At 45.7% G+C, this 23,231-nt stretch overlaps 1 protein-coding gene across 1 annotated transcript; it reads left to right on the top strand.

Annotated features, from left to right (window-relative positions):
• The first annotated feature begins 13,558 nt into the window (after positions 1-13,558).
• On the top strand, positions 13,559-21,663 carry rpl27a (ribosomal protein L27a). Its single transcript, XM_080539921.1, has 5 exons — positions 13,559-13,596; positions 14,265-14,328; positions 14,446-14,521; positions 16,505-16,679; positions 21,493-21,663. The coding sequence occupies exons 1-5, from the start codon at positions 13,594-13,596 to the stop codon at positions 21,619-21,621; spliced, it is 447 nt and encodes a 148-aa protein (XP_080396047.1). The 5' UTR covers positions 13,559-13,593; the 3' UTR covers positions 21,622-21,663.
• Positions 21,664-23,231: the final 1,568 nt, after the last annotated feature.

Below are 23,231 nucleotides of genomic sequence, written 5' to 3'. Positions count from 1 at the left end.
TTATTTTGACAAACGTCAATGCTAATGGTATAGCCTTTAATAGGGTGTAGGTTACAGCTATCTATCTATTCGTAAACCAACTGAGCAGGTCCATTAGGCTAATTGTACTAAGAGGGCACTCCTAACATTAAAGAAGTGTGGGTAGATGTGAATAACAGTCTGTCATTAACAGGCTGCTAAAACACGAGCCCTTTTGGACCATCTGCTGTTTTCTTGCAGTCCATAGCAAGGCCACGCACAAAGTCAGATGATATTTCAGTAAACGGCGGTAGGCCTACATTGTTAGTTGCATAATCATGTACACACCCCTAACCCTTAGCATTATGACGGTTATGTCATATGTCATGTACTATACTGTATGAAGGTCATATGTGACACAGTCTGATCAGTTGGTCCGCATGTCGGCAACCAATCAATTCTTTGACTTTTCTTTTGAAACACGGAACTACGTTTCAACGTTGTTGAGAATCACGACACAAACTCGCTAGTCAAGCCAAAATGCTGCAACACAATGGATTGGGTGAGTAATCCCCACTGCTACCTAGTTAACTAGAACACTACTTCACATTGTTAGCACGCTCACAAGCACAAACAAGCTGTGTTAGTTGACTAGCGATGTGTAACTGATTTTCAACAACGCTGAAATGTATTCACATTTTTCGAAAGAAAAGTCTGGTCATTACATCAGATCCCGACATGAGGACCAAAGCAAAGCAGTGTACTTGTGTATCTGTCATGTGTAGTACTGTCTGTTGTTGTCTGTGTTATACGGTGTTGTATGTATATATGTATACTGTACAGTGGTGTGAAAATGAATTTCCCCCTGGGGACAGTAACTCTAATCTAATCTAATCTAGTAATTTATGCTATTGAGAGACGGCTGTGTTCTATACGGAAAAAAACTGAATCTACAGCTTTAACACTAGAACAGACGTGCCTTTTTTACCTACTAAAAGAGCCGCCTCGGGGGTCCCCCTCTTTAGAATGTAAATCTGCTATTTACACACAACGACCACTAGTTGGCCGCTTGTAAATTAGCCTGCTTCCTACACAGAAAAACTGCAAAATAACCTTTATATTAGCTTATCCTGATTTTGAAAATGTAAGGATACTGGGTGGTAGAACGCACATATCTAGGAACAGTCATGAAAGGAGGGTCCTGAAATTTGATCGAGTGAAAGAGTGCAGCCCTCACGGCTGTTCTAGTGTTAAGCGTTAGGGAGGTGATCGGATATTTGTCTGTTCAACTGGGTTTTTAGATTGTGGCTGAGATGAGCTCACTGACTGTGAGATGAAGGGAGACTAATTAATCTGCCTTTCTGGTTGTCTCTCATAGTCTGAGTGTCTCTCACAGTCTGAGTGTCTCTCACAGCCTCACAGTCTGACTGTCTCTCATAGTCTCACAGTCTGAGTGTCTCTCATAGTCTCACAGTCTGACTGTCTCTCATAGTCTCACAGTCTGAGTGTCTCTCATAGTCTCATAGTCTGAGTGTCTCTCACAGTCTGAGTGTCTCTCATAGTCTCACAGTCTCTCATAGTCTCACAGTCTGAGTGTCTCTCATAGTCTCACAGTCTTTCCTCCCAAAGCCAATTGCCCTCCACACAGGAGCCAAATAAGATCAGCGACCCTGCAGTTACATTGGACAAACTCAGTCCCTCCTGTCACCATTCATTTCCTCTCCTAGCCCTGGAGCAAACACAGAGGGGAAAGGGGAGAAGGGAGACGAGAGCTTTAAGGATAAAGAGGAAAAAAGGAGAAGAAATACATTGAGAATGAGGAGAGAGGAAAAGAGAAGACAAGCAAAGGAGCAGGGTGAATAGTGAGATGGACTAAATTGAGTAGTAAGTGACAAAAAGGAGGTAGAAGATACAGTATATGGTACGTAAGCTGAAGTCACCAGGGAAGGTTTCCATCGATCGTGTCATTCAAGCTGCCTTGTCAGTAGAAAGAACTGGGCGTTGTTATTTTAGCTCCGTCCTGCCTAGCACGGCCTCACTCTGAAACAGCGGTGGAGGTGTCTGGCTCTGTGTGTGTTTGAGCGTCACCTGGCTTTGCCTTAACGGACCTATCGCTAAGCCACGGCCCCTTTGAAAACTCGGACAAACAAACAAACAACGCTTCACTGACAGTGACTGACTGACCGACCGTGACTGAATGACATTCAATGACTTACAATGGCGGGAGTTGGCAAACTTCTGAATTCTGATTTACCACAGCAAGTAATAGACATGTAATAGACAGTAATAGACATTTATTGTATGTAGACATACAACAGAAAGTAATTTTTCAATAAACATTAAACACAACATTTAGTAAAACATACCTTACAGTACATTATATAAAAGACAACTTTTAAAAAAATAAAGTAACTACATGGGAAGTACAATACGTTTGACGAAGGGGGTGGACGGTAGCATCAAACTGCGTTTAATAACATTTAGATCATCATTATCGTTATTGTTTCTATTTCTTTTTTTTATCAAGAATGCTGAAAAAACATGGTAACATTTCTCTCCACCGGTATTAATGTACTACCATGTACAAAACACATTTCAAGACACAAAATACATGTTCAAAATATTGAAATACAGTATATCAGATGTTTTTGCCACTACACCATAGTATCCGAACGTATCAAATTAAAAGTACTCCTCCTCACCTACAAGGCCCTCCATAGCCTGGCCCCCCCTTACCTGACTGACCTCCTTCTCCCCCACTGTCCCACCCTCAAAACTCAAAGGCTTCGGAGACCGTGCCTTTTCACGAGCTGCACCCCGCCTCTGGAACTCTCTCCCTCAACCACTCAGAGACTCACCCTCACTCTCCACTTTTAAATCCCACCTCAAAACCTACCTGTTCTCCCATGCATACAACCTCCCCTACCCCCTAACCATCTCCCCTAACCCTGCCACCCCCCCCCCCCCCTCCCCTGGACATGCATACAACCTCCCCTACCCCCTAACCATCTCCCCTAACCCTGCCACCCCCCTCCCCCCCTGGACATGCATACAACCTCCCCTACCCCCTAACCATCTCCCCTAACCCTGCCACCCCCCCCCCCCCCCCCCCCCTCCCCTGGACATGCATACAACCTCCCCTACCCCTAACCATCTCCCCTAACCCTGCCACCCCCCTCCCCCCCTGGACATGCATACAACCTCCCCTACCCCTAACCATCTCCCCTAACCCTGCCACCCCCCTCCCCCCCTGGACATGCATACAACCTCCCCTACCCCCTAACCATCTCCCCTAACCCTGCCACCCCCCCCCCCCCCCTCCCCTGGACATGCATACAACCTCCCCTACCCCTAACCATCTCCCCTAACCCTGCCACCCCCCTCCCCCTCCCCTGGACATGCATACAACCTCCCCTACCCCTAACCATCTCCCCTAACCCTGCCACCCCCCTCCCCCCCTGGACATGCATACAACCTCCCCTACCCCTAACCATCTCCCCTAACCCTGCCACCCCCCCACCCCCCCTGGACATGCATACAACCTCCCCTACCCCTAACCATCTCCCCTAACCCTGCCACCCCACTCCTCCTCCCCCTCCCCCCCTGGACATTGCTGTGTTAATTGTTCCCTGTGCCTGTTGGTTAACTCTGTGTTCTATGTGCTCATGTTATCTGTTGCTTGTTGTTTCTGTGTTTTCCGTTTTTCCCATATTGTCAGTGTCTTTGAGCCTCGGAAGAGCGCTATATAAATACAATTAATTATTATTATTATTATTACACCGACATTACAGGAGATATCCCTTCCCGTTAGAGATATGTCTCCTCTTCCTCTTCCTGTGGAAGTTCTCCTTCCTCTTCCTGTCCAGCCAGGTCAGACGGGCCTGGTCCACGCCCTCCTGGTTCTGGGTCAGCCGGGCCGGGTCCACACCCTCCTGGGTCTGCGTGGGGAAGGCCCGGTCAGGAAACACCTCCGCCAGCTGAGACAGGAAGAAGGCCCGCAGGCTGCGGCCCGCCTGGCCCACCTCAGAGTCTGGCTGGAGGACAGATGCATGATGGGACTTCATCAGTCATGTGACCTCATCAGTCATGGGACTGTCTACCTATCTATCTATCTATCTATCTATGTATCTATCTATCTATCTATCTATCTACCTATCTATCTATCTATTGATCTATCTATATATCTATCTATTGATCTATCTATCTATCTGTCTATCTATCTATATATCTATCTATCTATCTACATACTGTATCTATCTATCCATCTATCTATCTATCTATCTATATCTATCTATCTATCTATCTATCTATCCATCTATCTATCTATATATTGATCTATCTATCTATCTATCTATCTATCTATCTATCTGTCTATCTATCTGTTTATCCATCTATCTATGTATCTACATATCTATCTATCTATCCATCTATCTATCTATCTATCTATCTATCAATATACATATATATACAGTACCAGTCAATAGTTTGGACACACTTTCTAATTGAATTGAAAGGGAAAGTGTGTCCAAAGTAGCTTATGATGACTGATGTATAGATGGTACCCTAACCCTAACCCTTACTTTAGACACATGTACTTGTTGTAAGTCGCTTTAGAAAAAAGTTCTGCACGTAACATCACTTATCGTGAACATGTCAATACAATATTTACTTATAGCGTGTGGAGCTCAAGTTAGTTCTATTATTGACATTTCATCAAACGTTCTTTATTGCCACACACAGGCCCTCAACAGTGGTATTACACATCAAGCTCCGGACCTGGGGTGACGGGGCCTTTTCAGCCGCAGCCCCGTCCCTCTGGAACGCTCTCCCCAACCACATCAGACAGGCCAACACCCTGCCAACATTTAAACAGGCCCTCATAACCCACCTCTTCAAGCTCGCCTTCACCAGTTAACCCTCTCCCCCTCCCCTTCCCATGTGTCCCCAGCACTACCTTAATTAGGCCCCTATACTTTCTTTTATGTTTCTTTTTATTATTACTACTCGACCTTTTCAGTTTGTAAAGCGTCTTTGAGTGTCTAGAAAAGCGCTATATAAGTCTAATGTATTATTATTATTATTATTAAATAAATAAATAAATACATAAATAATCAATTGTTTACACCAATAGTGGGCTCATTGGAATCTGACTCACGTAATTGAAAGTCGCGCAGTTCCTGAACATGAGCATGACGTCATCAACAAACTGCTCAGCTGTGAAGTAGTGGAGGGTGTTCCTCTTGTTCAGCTTCCTCCTGATCCCTGATAGGTCGGTCGGCCTCTTAATGATCTGGTAGTAGTTACGAGCCTGGGGTCCAACCAAAGAGACGTCATCAACATATCCAGTTGTATCATGTCTTGTCATACTGTTTCACATCATTGTATCACATCGTTAGTCTCGTAGCATAATTGCCTAAGTCATGCTTCACTTGTGGTCAGCCGAGCCATCTTTGTATGTAGTGTCAAACATGCCAAATGTCAAAGAGATGACTTGGGCAGATAGTGATTTTGGAATGTAACAAGCATTCTGATAGGCTGATGGCATCATAGGCACATGCACAATGCACAGTGAATCAGCAGTGTTGGGAGAGTAGAGTAAAGGCCAATGCACACAGCGTGCGATTTTGTTGCACGACAACATTCGATTCTCAATTCACACCACCGAAGTGTGTGGGTGTGAATGGAGAATCGGATGTTGTCGTGCGACAAAATCGCATCGCACGCCGCGTGCATTGTCTCATTCAAAACAATGGAATCGAATTCGCGGTGCGACAAAATCGCACGCCGTGTGCATTGGGCTTTAGGCAGATATCTCAATTTGGCCAAAATATGACTTGGGCAATTAGGGTTAGGCCACATTAATAAAAGCGTTATGGAATGAGAAGCCGTTCTCATTCCATAACGCTTTTCTACAATGGTTACCACATTAATCTATCAATATTTCACAAAAGAAAGACAAGACAAACTGTTAATTAATGTTTGTCTAACCACCCCGCTAGCTGTGCCGATATCACGATATCCCACAGCTCCTCTACCAGGATATACCACGGCTCCTCGTTCCACAACGCTTAACTAGACCCTCACCAGTGTGCTCACGGGCTCCTGGAAGGGAGCGCTGAGGATGTTACAGGACAACAGCAGGGTCAGCTTCTCACACCGCTGACCCAGGAGAAACACAGAGTTAAAACACAGAGTTAAAACCCATTGAGCCACACTACCGCCCTCTAGGACATAACATGACCCAGGAGAAACACAGAGTTAAAACACTAACAGAGTCACACTATCGCCCTCTAGCTCAGGATATAACATTGAGTCAAACTCAAAACACCCATTATTGTAAGTAAGTAAGTAAGTAAGTAAGAAAGTAAAGCTTTATTTATACAGCACCTTTCATACAAGAAATGCAGCTCAACGTGCTTTACAACAGGGATAAAAAAAAGTGAATATAAAAACATATACAAGCATAACATGAATATAAAAGCAGGGGAAGTAGAACGGTAAAGGTAAAGATAAGAAATACAATATAAAAAAAGAGAAACAATGTAAGAAATAAAACAATAAAACATTTAATAACACGGTCTTAATCCCCCCACACACATGACGTTCTATCCCCTAAACCGAAAATGTAGGTTCCACTGCCTTAATGAAATGCTTAAGGACTTACCACAGAGTCCCTTGCCTTGACAATATTTAACCCAATCCCTGGTTCTACGGTAGAATGGCTTCATACATAAAGCAGGGTTCCCGCGCTGGTCTTAAAAAGCCTTAAAGTCTAAAATCCAGCAGTCCAATTTATAAGGCCTAAAAAGGTCTCACATTTCAGTTATTCGTTCTTAAAAATGAGGTGCTATTTACGCGGCAATTAATCAAGCTGGAACCAAAAAAATGCCAATTCGCTTCCTTTTTTGTCTGTATGGCAGTGAAATCCCTAATTTCATCACCTCAAGGATGACAAAAAGCTACCATATGGTGTCACGAATAGGTCTAAAATTCTACCCAAAGAGGTCTTTAAAAAGGTCTAAAAAGGTATTAAATTGGACTTGTTGAACCTTGTAGGAACCCTGGTAAAGACCTACCCTCTGCTCCAGCCTGGAGAGTGTGTAGGGGGTCCCTGCCCCCCAGTGGTCTGTGGCAGAGCTCTCACAGTGGAACTCTGTCTCTGGCTCCAGGTCGCTCCTGCACAGCGTACACACCCAGTCATCCCTGAGGCGCAGAGGGACAGGGTCAGGTCAGGGTCAGGTCAGGGTCAGGCCTGGGTCAGGTCAGGGTCAGGTCAGGGTCAGGTCAGGGTCAGGTCAGGGTCAGGTCTGGGTCAGGTCAGGGTCAGGTCTGGGTCAGGTCATCCACACATCCTGGATGTCAGCCACACGTTTAACTGCCAATATGGCTAATCATTTGCGCACACAGCACTGCGAAGATAGTTGATTACTTTTTATAATATCGTTAGCCTCGGCCTAGGCAATTATGCTATGAGGCTAACGACATGTATAATCTATAGTATATATAAACACAAAGCATAGTCGTACAAATCCATAGTCGGATTTGTGAGAATGTGGGTATAATTAAAGGTCTAAAAACAACAGCATATGGGGGAGGGAGGTATTACTTACAACGGGAAGCTTATCAGAGGCGGTATGTGACACGGCAGGTGGAAGACCTTCGGGCAGCGATCGCAGCAAAGGAGGTCGCCTCCGTTCAAACACACGGCGCAGAAGTCCTCGCTCTCTGTCCCCGCCGCCTTCTCTTCTCTCTGCGGGGGGGGTTCCTCCACCACAGACCCCCCACAGAGGAGGGGTGTACACTCCCCCCGTTCCCCCCCACTGGCCTCCTCACAGACGGACACCAAATCCAATTCGGATCTTTTCGATTTGGACTCTGATGATTCCGCATCGGGATCCAACTCCAGCACCATATCCTGTTCTACATCTTCTGGCTCCGGGTCCAGTGAATCGTTTGACTCATATTTCAAATCCAGAAGACGACTTGGGTGGTTCCACTCAGATTCAGATTGTAGGCCTGTGTCTGGTTCTGGTTCTGAGAATTCGGATTCTGAATCGGAGTCTAGTACTAGTATTATCTCTGGGTCTGGTTCTGCTGGTCTCATGGGTGATGGCAGCAGTACCGGTCTATCCTGAGGGCAGGTTTCAGTCCAGGAATATTCGTTTGGATCTTCTGACCCCAGCCAAGATGAGGAGAACCCCCCTGGTTCTGGTCCAGATGACTCTCCTAGGCTCTCCCCACACTGCTCCACGCCCTGGTCGGACTCTCTCTTCAGACAGGGGGGAAAACAGTAAGTAAGTCAAATGTATTTGTATAGCACCTATCCCAGACCAGGGGTCACAAAGTGCTTTACATATAGAGAAACATAATAATGGAGCGAAAGTCTTGGCAGGTTAAAATAGGCAAACAAGTGAAAATAAGAAACAGGTCTGTCTATACAACACAGTCTTTAGCTGTTTTTTTAAAAGCCTCGACCGAGCCAGCTGATCTAAGATCCCAGGGCAGAGCATTCCAGAGCCTGGGAGCCACGGTGTGGAATGCTCCATCACCCTGGGTCTTCAGTCTGGCACGGGGGACAACCAACACACCCTGGTCAGAGGACCTGAGAGAGCTACTGAGAGACAGGGGAGAAACAGGAGAAGAAAGATTACACAAAAGAGAGAACTGTGGTGGTGGTAGTGGGGGTAGTGGTGGTCTAGTGGATAGTGAGTTGGACTTGTGATCGGAAGGTTGTGAGTTCAAATCCCGCCTGAAGCCACACCACTACTAGTGTGCCCTTGAGTAAGGCACTTAGCCCTCAGTTACTCCAGGGGGAATGTCCCTGTAATTCCTAATTGTAAGTCGGTTTGGATTAAAAGCGTCTGCTAAATGGCAAAAATTAATTAATTAATTAACTGTCAACCTCCTGACCTATTTGGATTTCAGATGGCAGCTCACTAAGGGCCTGCTCCTAACCAGAGAAATGCCTACCACTGCCACCCTGCTGCTACCAACCCATAGATGCTTTGAATCACTCCATTATTGGGTATTGAGTATTGGGTGGACACACTAAAGAGCTAAACAGGAAGTGGGGGGGGGGGGCTGGTGCCATACCAGTTCAGGAAGCTCCTCTGGGGTCACGACCTCTCGTGGAGAGACGGCCCCAGCATCCTCAGTCTGCTGTTCAGTTGGTGGTTGTCGACATGGCAACCGTACCAACGACACCACTGGCTGTGACGCCGTCAGGGATATGGACTGGTTGTGGTCCAGTCGGACCCTGAGACGCTCCAGGCGCACCACAGCGATGCAGGAACTTCCCAGAATACTCTGGGCCTCTGGGTGCATCCTGTGGAAACATATAAAAACTGATCTGGCCACATGTTGAGGTGTCCTTGGGCAAGACGCTGAACCCCAAATTGCTCCCAGTTAGCGGGCCGGCCGGCGCCTTGCATGGTAGCTTGCCGCCATTGGTGTGTGAATGGGTGAATGAGAGGTCGTTGTAAAGCGCTTTGGAATAAGGCGCTAGATAAGTCAGTCCATTTTATATTTAACCTGTATTCTGCCTAGTTACCTAATAATCCATGATAATATTGAACTTCTACACTGTTTTCACTAGTCTTTTGCGATGTAGAATCAAGCCTTACCTTCGTGTATGGACTGCAAAAATAAGACTCGTCATTGTGCAGTGAAAGTATTTTTTTAAATGGTAAATGGTAAATGGACTGACTTATATAGCGCCTTTATCCAAAGCGCTTTACAACGACCTCTCATTCACCCATTCACACACACATTCACACACCAATGGCGGCAAGCTACCATGCAAGGCGCCGGCCGGCCCACTCACTGGGAGCAATTTGGGGTTCAGTGTCTTGCCCAAGGACACTTCGACATGTGGCCAGCCGGGGCTCGAACCGCCGATCTGCCAACCTTGTGATCATTAGACAGCGGCTCTACCTCCTGAGACACAGCCGCTAATCAGCCTCTAATCAGTGAGTCGTGGTGGTTAGGCTCACCTGATCCCTTTCGTTGAAGCTGCAACGGTTTTGTCTTCGCCGTCAGGCTCTGATCTGATCTGATCATGGACGTGTCCTGAGGAGAGAGGAGGGGAAACTCAGAGGAGTGGCGACTTTGGAGAACCGCCGTGTCTAAGACCAAGTAATTTGGTTGGACAATGAGTCCATGAGTGCCGATATACAGTATAACAGCACTGGGACTTTTAACTATATGTATCACTCCGCCGCACAGGTGTTCTATTAAATGACTGTTAAATCAAAGTAGCTAGCCTGCGGATGTTTGTGTTCAGGTTACTAGGCAACAGTACAGTTGAAGTTCAGTTGCAGAACAATTTTTTGTTGGCGGAGCCAAAATAAATGATTAAATAAACAAACAAATCATAATCTGTTGTCGCTTATGATTGTTAACTAATAAATGGCGCTGTAGAACTGTTGTATAAAAGCAATAAAAGCAATATCACACGAGAGGGAGTGCTGTTATACTGAATATCAGCACGGCTATGATTGTCTTCGGTACTCGGCCTGTGGCCTCGTACCTACGACCGAATCACAGCCGTGCTGATATTCAGTATAACAGCACTCCCTCTCGTGTGATATTGCTTAATTATGATGGCCACGGTACGGTACACTACCATGAGAGCTCCGCGGCTTGTGTTCTGTCCCACAGACAGACAAGGTGGTGAGGAGCGGGGCAGGATGCGTTGGCTGGGAGGATGATGAAGCGGCCATTTTGGCACTGCCTAGCCGTGCGCAGTTGGGATATATTTCCATCCCAGAGGACTGAGCACTGCTGGGCTACATGGAGGCAAAGAAGGATCAGTGACAGACTAGTACATTATGTTTTATCAGAGAAACTCTCAACTGACGCAACAACTTTCAACCCATTCCGTTCAGTTTCAAGACTTGAAGAGCGCCGTTATACGAAGTCAAAAAACATTAATCATTGTTTTCTCTACCACCACTGGCCTTCACCCTTCACTCTTTCTGCCTCTCACTTGATATCTTCAAGCTCCCCTTCACCAGTTAACCCTCTCCCCGTCCCCTTCACCAGTTAACCCTCTCCCCGTCCCCTTCACCAGTTAACCCTCTCCCCCTCCCCTTCACCAGTTAACCCTCTCCCCCTCCCCTTCACCAGTTAACCCTCTCCCCGTCCCCTTCACCAGTTAACCCTCTCCCCCTCCCCTTCACCAGTTAACCCTCTCCCCCTCCCCTTCACCAGTTAACCCTCTCCCCCTCCCCTTCACCAGTTAACCTTCTCCCCCTCCCCTTCACCAGTTAACCTTCTCCCCCTCCCCTTCACCAGTTAACCCTCTCCCCCTCCCCTTCACCAGTTAACCCTCTCCCCCTCCCCTTCACCAGTTAACCCTCTCCCCGTCCCCTTCACCAGTTAACCTTCTCCCCCTCCCCTTCACCAGTTAACCCTCTCCCCCTCCCCTTCACCAGTTAACCTTCTCCCCCTCCCCTTCACCAGTTAACCTTCTCCCCCTCCCCTTCACCAGTTAACCCTCTCCCCCTCCCCTTCACCAGTTAACCTTCTCCCCCTCCCCTTCACCAGTTAACCTTCTCCCCCTCCCCTTCACCAGTTAACCCTCTCCCCCTCCCCTTCACCAGTTAACCCTCTCCCCCTCCCCTTCCCATGTGTCCCCAGCACTACCTTGTTATGTCTTTTTATTATTACTACTCAATCTTTTCAGTTTGTAAAGCGTCTTTGAGTGTCTAGAAAAGTGCTATATAAGTCTAATGTATTATTATTATTATTATTATATCTCTCCCCATCTTCCTCTCTGCTTCTTCTTCTTCTTCCTCTTCTTCTTAACCCATTTTTTCTCCATCTATGTTGATACCCTCTCTTCATCTTTGTTGCTACAGTTAGGTTACCTGCTCTGCTGTGAAGCGCCGGTCCTGTGCTGTGGTGGTTGGCAGGTCTGGGCCAGGGCTGCGGTCCTGTGCTTTGCTGGTTGCCAGGTCTGGGCCGGGGGTCCCAGGGGGGGGTTGGGTCTCCAGGGTCGGCAGTGCTGCCCGGTTGGGCCCAGAGCGCTGGGACCCCCACAGCAATAAAGTTGCCCGTCTTCGGGGCGTGTTACCATAGCGCCTGCCGGCTGCTGCTGCCATAATGGGTGGACTGGATCTCTGGGAGTAGACCTCTGGGGGTATAGGGACATAGAAACAGCTCCCCTACTAAGAGCCCCTGGAGTCGTTGAGCCGCAGGCCAACTAAAAACAGAAAACAACACTCCTGCAGTAGGAAACGGCTGTCCTGTCCAAACGGTAAAGCGAAAAAATCTATGAGACATGCCCCTGAATAACTGAATGCACTGAACATATACTGACATAACCACCAGGTGTTAGTTGTGCATTGTTAGGCTACTTGACTTGAGATTAAACGGCGCTCATGATATCTATTTTTTTTTTAAAGGCACTGTGATTATGACAGTATTCACAGATATAAGCAGAAATGGAACTCTCTCCCCACAGCGATCCGCAACACCCCCCTACCCTGGACACCTTGAAATCAGCCCTCAAAACCCACCTGTTCTCTAAGGCCTTTGGCCTCTAGTCTAGTTTTGTCACTCTCGTTGTCTTTGTTTCTTTGCTTTGTTTGTCTGTTCTGTCTGTCTATGAAATCTGTTAAGCGTCCTTGGGTCTGAGAAAGGCTCAATCTAAGATATTATTATTATTATTATTATTATTATTAAACAATATTGATTGCGCCATAATGTGCTGTAAACATGAATGAATTAATCTGACAAATACAAGCCTTGCCCACTTACCTGTCTTAGATCCCAATGACACAATAAAAAAAAAAACGTCTGAGAAGTCAATGCAGATGTGACTGCAGGTGGAGGCTGGGAGAAAGAGATAATGGAAACAGTGCCGGAGCTTTTCATAGAGAAGAAGATGGGATAGAGGTGTGAGGAAAGGAAGGACACCTATAGACAGTAGATGGAAGAGGAGTGTGTATTGTTGTGGCTCTTCCTGATTGGCTGATTGAACAGCACTGAAATTGTCCCCCCTCTAGGACCTCCCCTGACGTCTCATTAGTACCTGGTTATGTCAAAGTAACTCTCGATGTGCACTCAAGTGTTCCACATACCCCATAGATCCCCAATACAACTGTTACAAAAGAATAAGGATACTCTAATCACAATTAAAAGAGCAATGCCATTCAATTCAATTCGATTCAACGTTATTGGCCATGTGCAGTGCACTAGGAACATGACTTGGTATTCTCCATGCTGAACAAGCTACAGTACATACAGCAACAAGACGACAACACAACAATACTGAAGACACACAGTATATACAGTACCCATACGAGTGAATAAATATACTGTACAACGTAGTGCAAGAACATGTAAAGTGCAAGGTGCAGCGATCAGGAGTTATTGAGGAGGGCTGTGGCTTTGGGGAAGAAACTGTTCAAGTGGCGTGATGTTTTTGATGTTTATTATTATTATTATTATTATTATTATTATTATTATTATTACTCTCTTTATCAGACCTCTATGATCTTGTTTCTTCTTCTCCTGCAATTCCTCTCCCTCTCCGCTTGGTGTCGCTGTGGTCTCCGCTTGGTGACCACAAAATCTCGCACAAAACCGGGAGATCTCCAACTCTCGCTCCTCTTTTCGCGTCCCTCCAAGATGGTAGGTAACTGCTCATGTCTCACTCTGCACATTGACATCGGTGTAAATCTAGATCCATCCTATGTGTTACAAGTACAACATGTTAGATTTGTTCACAGCATCTGATACACCACGGCTTACATACCGAACTCTTGTCGTTATTTTGCCAAAACAACTCCGGTAGATAGAAGTTGTAGGGAGACCTGGGCCAGACAGTCTCCCTGATCTGGACCACAAGGCCCCGGCTAAGCCCAGCCACGTTTATTATACTAACTAATTTACTACATTGACTATCTCGGGTATCTGCTTATATACACATGCATCTATGCGTTGTAATGTACATGTCTGTTGTATTGCAGTGTGTCGTATTTGGTAGGGTTAGGGGTGGTGGTAGTGTTGTGCTAATCGGATAGCTTAGCTTCGACTACCCCAGTGATCAGGCATGGTTCTGCCAGCTACCCCAGTGATCAGGCATGGTTCTGCCCAGTGATCAGGCATGGTTCTGCCAGCTACCCCAGTGATCAGGCATGGTTCTGCCCAGTGATCAGGCATGGTTCTGCCAGCCATCCCAGTGATCAGGCATGGTTCTGCCCAGTGATCAGGCATGGTTCTGCCAGCTACACCAATCAATCAATGGTCAACTACAGACTTGTCTAACTGGAGCTGGAACATGTTCATCTCCTCCACAGCCAACCAAGAAGACCAAGACCAGGAAGCTCCGAGGGCACGTCAGCCACGGACACGGTCGTATCGGTGAGTTGGGAGCATCAACGACTTAACCGGCCAGTCAACATCATTGATACTGGAGGGGGGTGTATGTAATGTGGAAGAAACTGGCCGTGTGACACGAACCCTTTTTCCTTCCCGCAGGAAAGCACAGGAAGCACCCTGGAGGTCGTGGTAATGCTGGTGGTATGCATCACCACAGAATCAACTTCGACAAATAGTGAGTAGAAACATGAATTACAGTTTACCCCCCCCCCCTTTGGAGAGAGATCTGGCCATGTTGATGGTGCTGTTTTAGGGGACTAGAGTAAAGCTGTCAGTTATGACACGTGTGTTTTCTTAGAGACTCAGAGTCTCATCTTGACATGCACCGTTGTCTTGGTGTGCTAGAGTTCTCTTAAAGTGAAGACTGGTCCTAATTCACCGACTGGCTCTCTCATGGGTCAGTCACCCACATGGGCAGTCACAATGTGGAGCTGGTTTCCCACCTGGCAAAACATGTTTAAGGTTCTGTAAAATGTCCAGAGTAAGGTGTGTGTATGTTACGGTACATGTGGGGAAACTAGGGTTAGCGTTAGGGGTAGGTGCTATGGTTAGGGTTAGGGTTAGACATGCCAGCATGTACCAAGTCGACGTTTTATGCTGCCAGGTCCCTGGAAATGTCAACATGAACCGTTTTCCCACATCTACCGTAACACACATATATATATATATTGTGTGTAGTGGTGGTCTAGTGCAGTGTTTCTCAACCCTCTCCTCGGGGCGCCCCAGCCGCTCCACATATTTGATCTGTTCCACCACCAGCACACCTGATTCAACTAATCAAGTCCAAATCATAATTGCTTTGGACTTGATTAGTTGAATCAGGTGTGCTGGTGGTGGAACAGATCAAATATGTGGAGCGGCTGGGGCGCCCCGAGGAGAGGGTTGAGAAACACTGGTCTAGTGGATAGTGAGTTGGACTTGGGATCGGAAGGTTGTGAGTTCAAATCCCGCCTGAAGCCACACCACTACTAGTGTGCCCTTGGGTAAGGCACTTAGCCCTCAGTTACTCCAGGGGGAATGTCCCTGTAATTCGTAATTGTAAGTCGCTTTGGATAAAAGTGTCTGCTAAATGGCAAAATTATTAATTATTATATATATATATATGGTACAGGTTGTTGCTGTTACATGACGTAATATTTGAAGTTGCTGGAAGATGATTGGGGTGGGGTCCAGGTAGCTCGAACCTGCTCAAACACTTTCCACAGCAGTGTGACCAGCGCTGAGAAACACAGCGGTCTGCCACAATAACACTGTCAGTGTTGAACGGATGCTGCTGGGGTTAGGGAAGTGTTTCAAAGATCTAGATGGAAGTGATGACCCCTGACAGTCAGCCCCTCAGTCGATCAGAGCTTCCCAATGAGGTCCAACAGTCTGGGTCCCTAACAGACGATGAATGGCTGAAGAACAGCTCACCTGTGGAAAGCTGGCAGACATTTCATAGCCGGTACTTTTAGACTAAAGAGCAGAACAAATGGATAATGGTGAATGTCAGTTGTAAGATTTAAGCTCATGATGAGAGGTGGCGGGAGTTTGGGCTGTGGTACCAATCTCATGTGGCCAGACGTCCCTTTCAAGCACTGTAGTTTTGTTATGTGATGTTTCTATGTCCTGTAGTTCGGATTTAAACTCAATGTTTAACACCTGAGGCCGTTATTTCCCCCATTGGATTTAGCTACCGAGCTAATTCAGGGAGAGTCAATGACTGTCCATTGTACCTTTTTAAATAAACGAATGAATAAAGTAGGCTTCTCAGAGGCTGACCAACCCTGTATCTGTGCTTGGTACAAGGTTCCTGTGCTAGTCTTAAAAAGCCTTGGTCTAAAACCCAGCAAGCGAAACCGTAAGGCCTAAAAAGGCCCTGAATTTCAGTTATTCAGTCTAAAGATTAGGTGCTGGGTCTTAAAAATTACATCCTGCAAGGAAATCAGTCCGACCACATCTATTTACGCGGAAATTAATCAAGCTGGAACCCCCCAAAAAATCCCTCATTTCATCACCTCAAGGCTGACAAAAAAGCTGACAAAAAAGCTATCATATGGTGTTGCGAAAAGGTCTAAAAGTCTATTCAAATAGGTCTAAAAGGGGTCTTAAATTCGACTTGTAGGAATTCTGTTGGTATGTTGTGTAACCGTTTGGCCTCCTCTCTGTGCCTCCCCAGTCACCCGGGGTACTTCGGTAAGGTCGGTATGAGACACTACCATCTGAAGAGGAACACCCACCACTGCCCCACCATCAACCTGGACAAGCTGTGGACGCTGGTCAGCGAGCAGACCCGGCTCAACTACGGCAAGAAGCCAGACGGCCCCGCCCCCATCATCGACGCAGTGCGCTCTGTAAGTACCAGACCCAGAGACAGGGTCTTAAAAAGGTCTTTGAAAGTCAAAAAATCCAGCAATCTGGCCCACAAGGCCTAAAAAAAGGTCTCAAATATCAGTTATTCTGTCTAAAAATGAGGTGCTAGGTATAAAAAATTAGATTAGCTTATCCTGCAAGGAAATCAGTCCGACCACATCTATTTACGTGGAAATTAGCCAAGATGGAACCGAAAAATGCCAATTCGCTTCCTTTTTTGTCTGTATGGCAGTGAAATCCCTCATTTCATCACCTCGAGGCTGACTAAAGCTATCATATGGTGTCGCGAATAGGTCTAAAATTCTATTCAAAGAGGTCTAAAAAGGTCTTAGATTTGACTTGTTTAGTTGTGTAAGGTTTATTGTGGATCCCCTTTAGTCTACACCGAGGTGAGACTACTCTTCCTGGGGTCCAAACACATAACCAATGCAAATAGAAAAACATTGTTCCTTGTTGAAACTTGTAGGAACCCTGTAGATAGCGCTTTTCTAGACACTCAAAGACGCTTTACAAACTGAAAAGATAGAGTAGTAATAATAAAAAGAAACAAAAAAATAAATAAAAGAAAGTATAGGGGTCTAATTAGTTTTTAGATTACTAAATCTAAGTCTAGGTGTCTTTGTAGGACAATCTACTCTGTATACGGCAATGACACCTAGATTTCGGGCGGAGAAGCGGCGAACAAGCACGCCAGCGTCCTCTCTCTAATCCTCTCCACTCAAGAAGTAGTGGAGTTATTGGGGGGGGGGTGCTCAGCTTTGTGTTAGAGACTCAGAGTCTCATCTTGACAAACACCGTTGTCTTGGTGTGCTAGAGTTCTCTTAGAGTAAAGACCGGTCCTATTCACCGACTGGCCCACGTATAGGCCAGCCGGCCACCTGACCCGTCACAACATCTGGGAGAAGAACAAAGCAGGGCTTGCACGGGTCCTTATGACCCTGACCCCTAACCTGGCTCCCACGGGTCCTTATGACCCTGACCCCTAACCTGGGTTCCCACGGGTCCTTATGACCCTGACCCCTAACCTGGCTCCCACGGGTCCTTATGACCCTGACCCCTAACCTGGCTCCCACGGGTCCTTATGACCCTGACCCCTAACCTGGGCTCCCACGGGTCCTTATGACCCTAACCTGGGCTCCCACGGGTCCTTATGACCCTGACCCCTAACCTGGGCTCCCACGGGTCCTTATGACCCTAACCTGGGTTCCCACGGGTCCTTATGACCCTGACCCCTAACCTGGGTTCCCACGGGTCCTTATGACCCTGACCCCTAACCTGGCTCCCACGGGTCCTTATGACCCTGACCCCTAACCTGGCTCCCACGGGTCCTTATGACCCTGACCCCTAACCTGGGCTCCCACGGGTCCTTATGACCCTGACCCCTAACCTGGGCTCCCACGGGTCCTTATGACCCTGACCCTAACCTGGCTCCCACGGGTCCTTATGACCCTGACCCCTAACCTGGCTCCCACGGGTCCTTATGACCCTGACCCCTAACCTGGGTTCCCACGGGTCCTTGACATCCTTGAAAGTTTGTGGGGTGGGGGGGGGGAGAATCAAGGCCTTAAAAGTTTTTGAAAATAGACATGGGTCATTGAAAGTGCTTGAATTCCCCCCTCTCTCTCTACAAAAAAAATATATATATTCAAAAATGTTTTACTTACCTCGTCAACTAGTTACAGGGATTAAAGTTCTCCGTCGCTACGACGGATTTCCGTCAATTTATTCCAAGTTGCGACGGATTTATTCCAAGTTGTGACGGATTTTACCTGGTGTAATATGATTTGTAGAGGCATACAATCTATTTTGATGTTGGTATTAGTAGGGGTGTAACGATACATCGATTCATTGACTAACGATCTGATTACATCAACGCAATGTAAAAATATCGATCTATATCGTCATCTTATACGCGCAGAGAGAGAGAGAATGTTTTTCATTTTTGATGAGAGACAGTAAGTCTATCCCTTTTAATATATATTTTGGAACATCTCTCTGAACCAGGGACGTTAACATACTCGCGTTCGCAATGTGTGACTCGCATTCACCGTGTGTGACTGTCTGTCTACTGGCTCGGCTCCACTTCTCGGCTCCTCCTCCTCTCGCGTTCGGCAATCTCCGGTAATCTTCGGAAATGTTCGGCTTGTGTGAGTGCGTCTAATGAGAGTGCGTCTAACGGGAGTCTAATGGGCGAATACATTGACCGTTTTGGACACCAAAGATATTTTTTAACATCTACTCTTCGAGGCGAATCCAGTCAGACCATTATCAGACCTGCTGGACGTGTGTGACACGTGTGTGGACGTGTGTGTGTGTGTGCGTGTGTGACTGGATGTCTCTCTGAACGTGTGTGTGTGTGTGTGTGTGTGTGTGTGTGTTAATGAGCTGTATGTTAATTACCACTTATTACAATTGATAATTGTGTTAGATTGGCATATGATATCGCGTCATATCGATCTTGAATCGAATCGAAATCGTATCGTGACTGACATTGTGAAATCGTCAAACATTGTATCGTCATACAAACAAATCGATATACGGTAATATCGTATCGTGATGAAGCTGGTGATTTACACCCCTAGGTATTAGGTATATAAATGATATATAATAGCCTATATAGCCTACATATAGGCCTTTATTGGCTACAACTATGCGACAGTAACAGAGCGGGGTGCACTGACGCTGAACCCCTCATAGTGATAAGTAGGTGGACATGGCGCGTGGTGCTGAAATAGCCGACATGCGGTGTGTGGTTTGAAAAAAGTAACGCCAGCTCAGTAAATCATTCAAACTTAATGTTTACTTATAGGCTATGTGAATGTGACTGCACCACACATCACATGTGAACAGTAACAAAGCAAATGCAGTTTAATTTTATGAAAAACATTAACAAAATCGGCGCAAAAAAAAAAAAAAAAGCTGAATCCGCTTAGCCTATATGCTCCTGAAACGACAGAGCAAACACGCTACATTACTAGGGATAATAATTACTAATAATTACAATGAGCCAATAGAAAAAATAATATTAGGCTATTTAAATCTCACTTAACGAGAAAACTGGCATCTCCCATCGGTCACTATTTGTTGGCTATCTGGTGATATGGACGTCTTTGAGTGTCTAGAAAAGCGCTATAAATCTAATGTATTATTATGATTTATTATTATTATGGACGTCACTTTAATCCGGCAGTTCTCAAGATTTTTATGCACCAATCGATTCCTCTAGTGCGTCTTTATCACATTCATTGACGAAAAGGACGACTCGCATGTATAGAAAGGGAACATTGTGAGCACGTAAAATGTGAGTCTCACAACGGCTTTGCATTGATGAAACCAGGTAGGATGAACGCATAGTTCGCTGTCCATTCCTCTTTAAATGCCCTGTTTTCACCGTCAACTTTCCTCTTTAGACCTTTGGAGAGTGACATTATGTTTCTCTTGCTAGCTAGAAGGTTAAATGTTTAGCTAACTTCACCCGGCACGCAAACAACCAATCCAATAATAGTGTGACCTTGTAAGTCTGGGAGGAGGGGGAATAATTATCAGAATAAAACTTTGTTAAATAATTATTTGAATACGTTAGGCTGCGCTACATCGTCAGTCCACACATTTATTATTCAAAACTATGGAAAAGGGTGAAACTACGTTTCAACGTTGTTGAGAATCACAACACAAACTCGCTAGTCAAGCCAAAATACTGCAGCGAAATGGATTGGACTGCTACCTAGTTAACTAGAACACTACTTTACATTGTTACCTAGTTAACTAGAAGACTACTTTACATTGTTAGCAGGCTCACAAAACAAGCCGTGTTAGTTGACTAGCGATGTGTCGTTGATTTTCGACAACGCGGAAATGTATTCACATTTTTCGAAAGAAAAGTCAAAGCATTAGAACGTAGAACGGAAAATCGCACGCGCGCTTTGCGCACGGAAAGCCACCGGCCCCGATTTGGCCAGATCTTTTTCAGTCAGGAGATTTTTTTTTGCTTTAATCCCTGACTAGTTAATAAGTCGGTAACTTTACACATATTTCACAATATATTGTTTTGCTGTGCTGTGGGAAGAGAAGGCAAGAGACCATCTAGTGTTCACACATTCAAGCCTCTCTTTTTAATTGTTGTCTGTGAGCGGATAGTTCCTATTATATCAATTCTCATCTCGATCTGTCTCAAACTATGCCGTGTTGGCTCCTTGAATTTGAGGGAATTGAGTCTTGAAAGGTGCTTGAATGTGATGTTTCAGAAGGTGTGGGAACCCTGCAAACATGATATCCTCGGCTCAGTTTCCACCTTGTTCAGAAGGAGTGACAGAAGGGTAAAGACCTGTAACACTCCCAGCCAATCAATCCGGTTGTTCAGTCTGACGTCAAACGTGACGTTTTGCAATTTCCGGGTCCACACCAGAAATTCTCCGCACCAGAATACCAGTGTACTACAGCGGTAGAATGACAGTTTAATCGTTTTTTAGACTCTGATCTATTCATACATCAAGGGACACAGCACTTTCCTGTTTTCCCCATATTGTCAGGGTATTTGAGCCTCGGAAAAGCGCTATATAATTATAATTATTGCGGCATTTCGAAGACAGCGCCTCAGCCAACTTTGGACCTGGAAACACGTCACGACTTAACAACCGGATAGGCAGATCAAACAATCTTTACTGGTCCCCATGTGAAAAATGGGATGTTGGTTGCATCAGCCCAACAGTAGATTGTGTTGTGGCTGTGACTTGGCTGGATGTATGAGATTGTTGGATGTCGGTGCGTGTACTCAGTTGTGTCGTCTCTCCACAGGGCTACTTCAAGGTGCTGGGCAAAGGCAAGCTGCCCAAGCAGCCGGTGATCGTCAAGGCCAAGTTCTTCAGCCGACGGGCCGAGGAGAAGATCAAAGCCGTGGGTGGCGCGTGCGTGCTGATGGCATGAGCACCGTCCGTGTGTTTTGCAAGAATAAACTGTGTAAATGGACTTGACTTTGTCGTTTGTGGTTTGTTGAATGCAACTAGATCCTTGGGATATAACGGCTGTACGAGTCGTTCTGCCATCACAGACACAGGATGTGTTACAGGGTATCTGCGGCGTCTTGAAAAGTATTCAAAGTTGATGAATCAATTTTAGGAAAATCAAGACCCTTAAGTATTAAAAAGTCATAGCACGATTTTATGAGGTCTTGAATTTTGTTGATATTTTTCAGAATTAGACTGTCCAAAGAGTTTGAGTCCTAAAAACTTTTAGTAAAAGTCCGTGAATTTATTCGTTTTATTTTAAAAAAAAATAAGATGAACCGGGAATTCTGTTGTATGACAGTAGTCTAGTCTATTGCAAACTAAAACTGTTACCCTAAGTTAAAGGTGTCACTGATGTAAATGGTTACAGCTTGAAGTGGCAGTGAGGTCTGGAAAAATATTGAGAAGGTCTTAAATAAAGTCTTAAAAAAGGTATTGAAATTAACCTCAAGATTCCTGTATATACCCTGTGTTAGATTCAGGCCTGTGTCATCAGATCAAACTGTTGAGGCGTGTGGTTGGTTGGGCCTTCGACAGTGCAGCTGCCAGAGGGCAATTGTGAGGAAAGCAAGCATGCATGCAATGGACCTATCGCTAAGCCACGCCCCCTTTGAAAACTAACAAACAACGCTTCACTGACAGTGACTGACCGACCGTGACTGAATGACATTCAATGACTTACAATGGCGGGAGTTGGCACATTTCTGTTTTCTGATTTACCACAGCAAGTAATAGACATGTTTTTTTTAAAGATGACAAGAATATTTCGTCTAGAAGCTTTTCACCATCAGATGTTAGTGAGTTGTTTGTCTGAGTTTTCTGCCTGTAGTGACTTTTGCTGTGATATGATTGGACAATTTCTATTTTGGGGGCGTGGCTTAGCGATAGGCCCATTCCATATTACGTTATTGCAACGGTCTCCTCAATTATACACTACAAACTAATTTTACCGTATCAACACTGCATCTTAGCTATGTCAATAATTAGGTGATAAAATAGGTATGTGGACGGGGTTTTTTTCCACACATGTTCGAAGGAAGCAATTGACCATGAGAGGAAGGGGGTTGTGATTAATTCACCCCCGGAAAACCCTGTACAGTGGTAAATGTCTCCACAACCCCCGCCCTCCAATGGTCAATTGCTTTTCTACAACAGCCACCACATAATATAGAAAATAAATACACAGTTGTAACATTAAATTCATGTATTTACAATCATTCATCGTTTCAGAATACATATATCCTTCCGCCACAGAATATAGTCCCATAAACAAGATCAACCATTGCATTGTAGGTCAGCACAGGTGTTCTTAATCAGACTGATTGGGAGGCGCATTGATACTGGAAATGCTTTCTGAACTGTGGGTTGTTGGGATATTTACCGCTGTTGCTAGCCAATCAGAATCCAGTATCCAAACATGCTGTTCCAGCGCTTCCTCTTGTTCCGTGGAAGAGCAGTCAGACCCCCAGGTGGTTTTAGTCCCCCCCCAAAAAAGGGAAAAATCGCCACTTGCTGTTGCCGTGTGTAATA

The sequence above is a fragment of the Nansenia antarctica genome (assembly GCF_963989245.1).
Source record: "Nansenia antarctica genome assembly, chromosome: 9".
NCBI classification, from domain to species: Eukaryota; Metazoa; Chordata; class Actinopteri; order Argentiniformes; family Microstomatidae; genus Nansenia; species Nansenia antarctica.
The sequence above is the reverse complement of the archived record's forward strand: the minus strand, read 5'-3'. Positions and strand labels throughout refer to the sequence as shown.

Bases quoted from the DNA above. Each gene is read 5' to 3' on its own strand.
- rpl27a (XM_080539921.1), top strand. The intron at 14,329-14,445 runs GTGAGTTGGGAG...TCCTTCCCGCAG, and splicing joins CCACGGACACGGTCGTATCG to GAAAGCACAGGAAGCACCCT. The intron at 16,680-21,492 runs GTAAGTACCAGA...GTCTCTCCACAG, and splicing joins TCATCGACGCAGTGCGCTCT to GGCTACTTCAAGGTGCTGGG.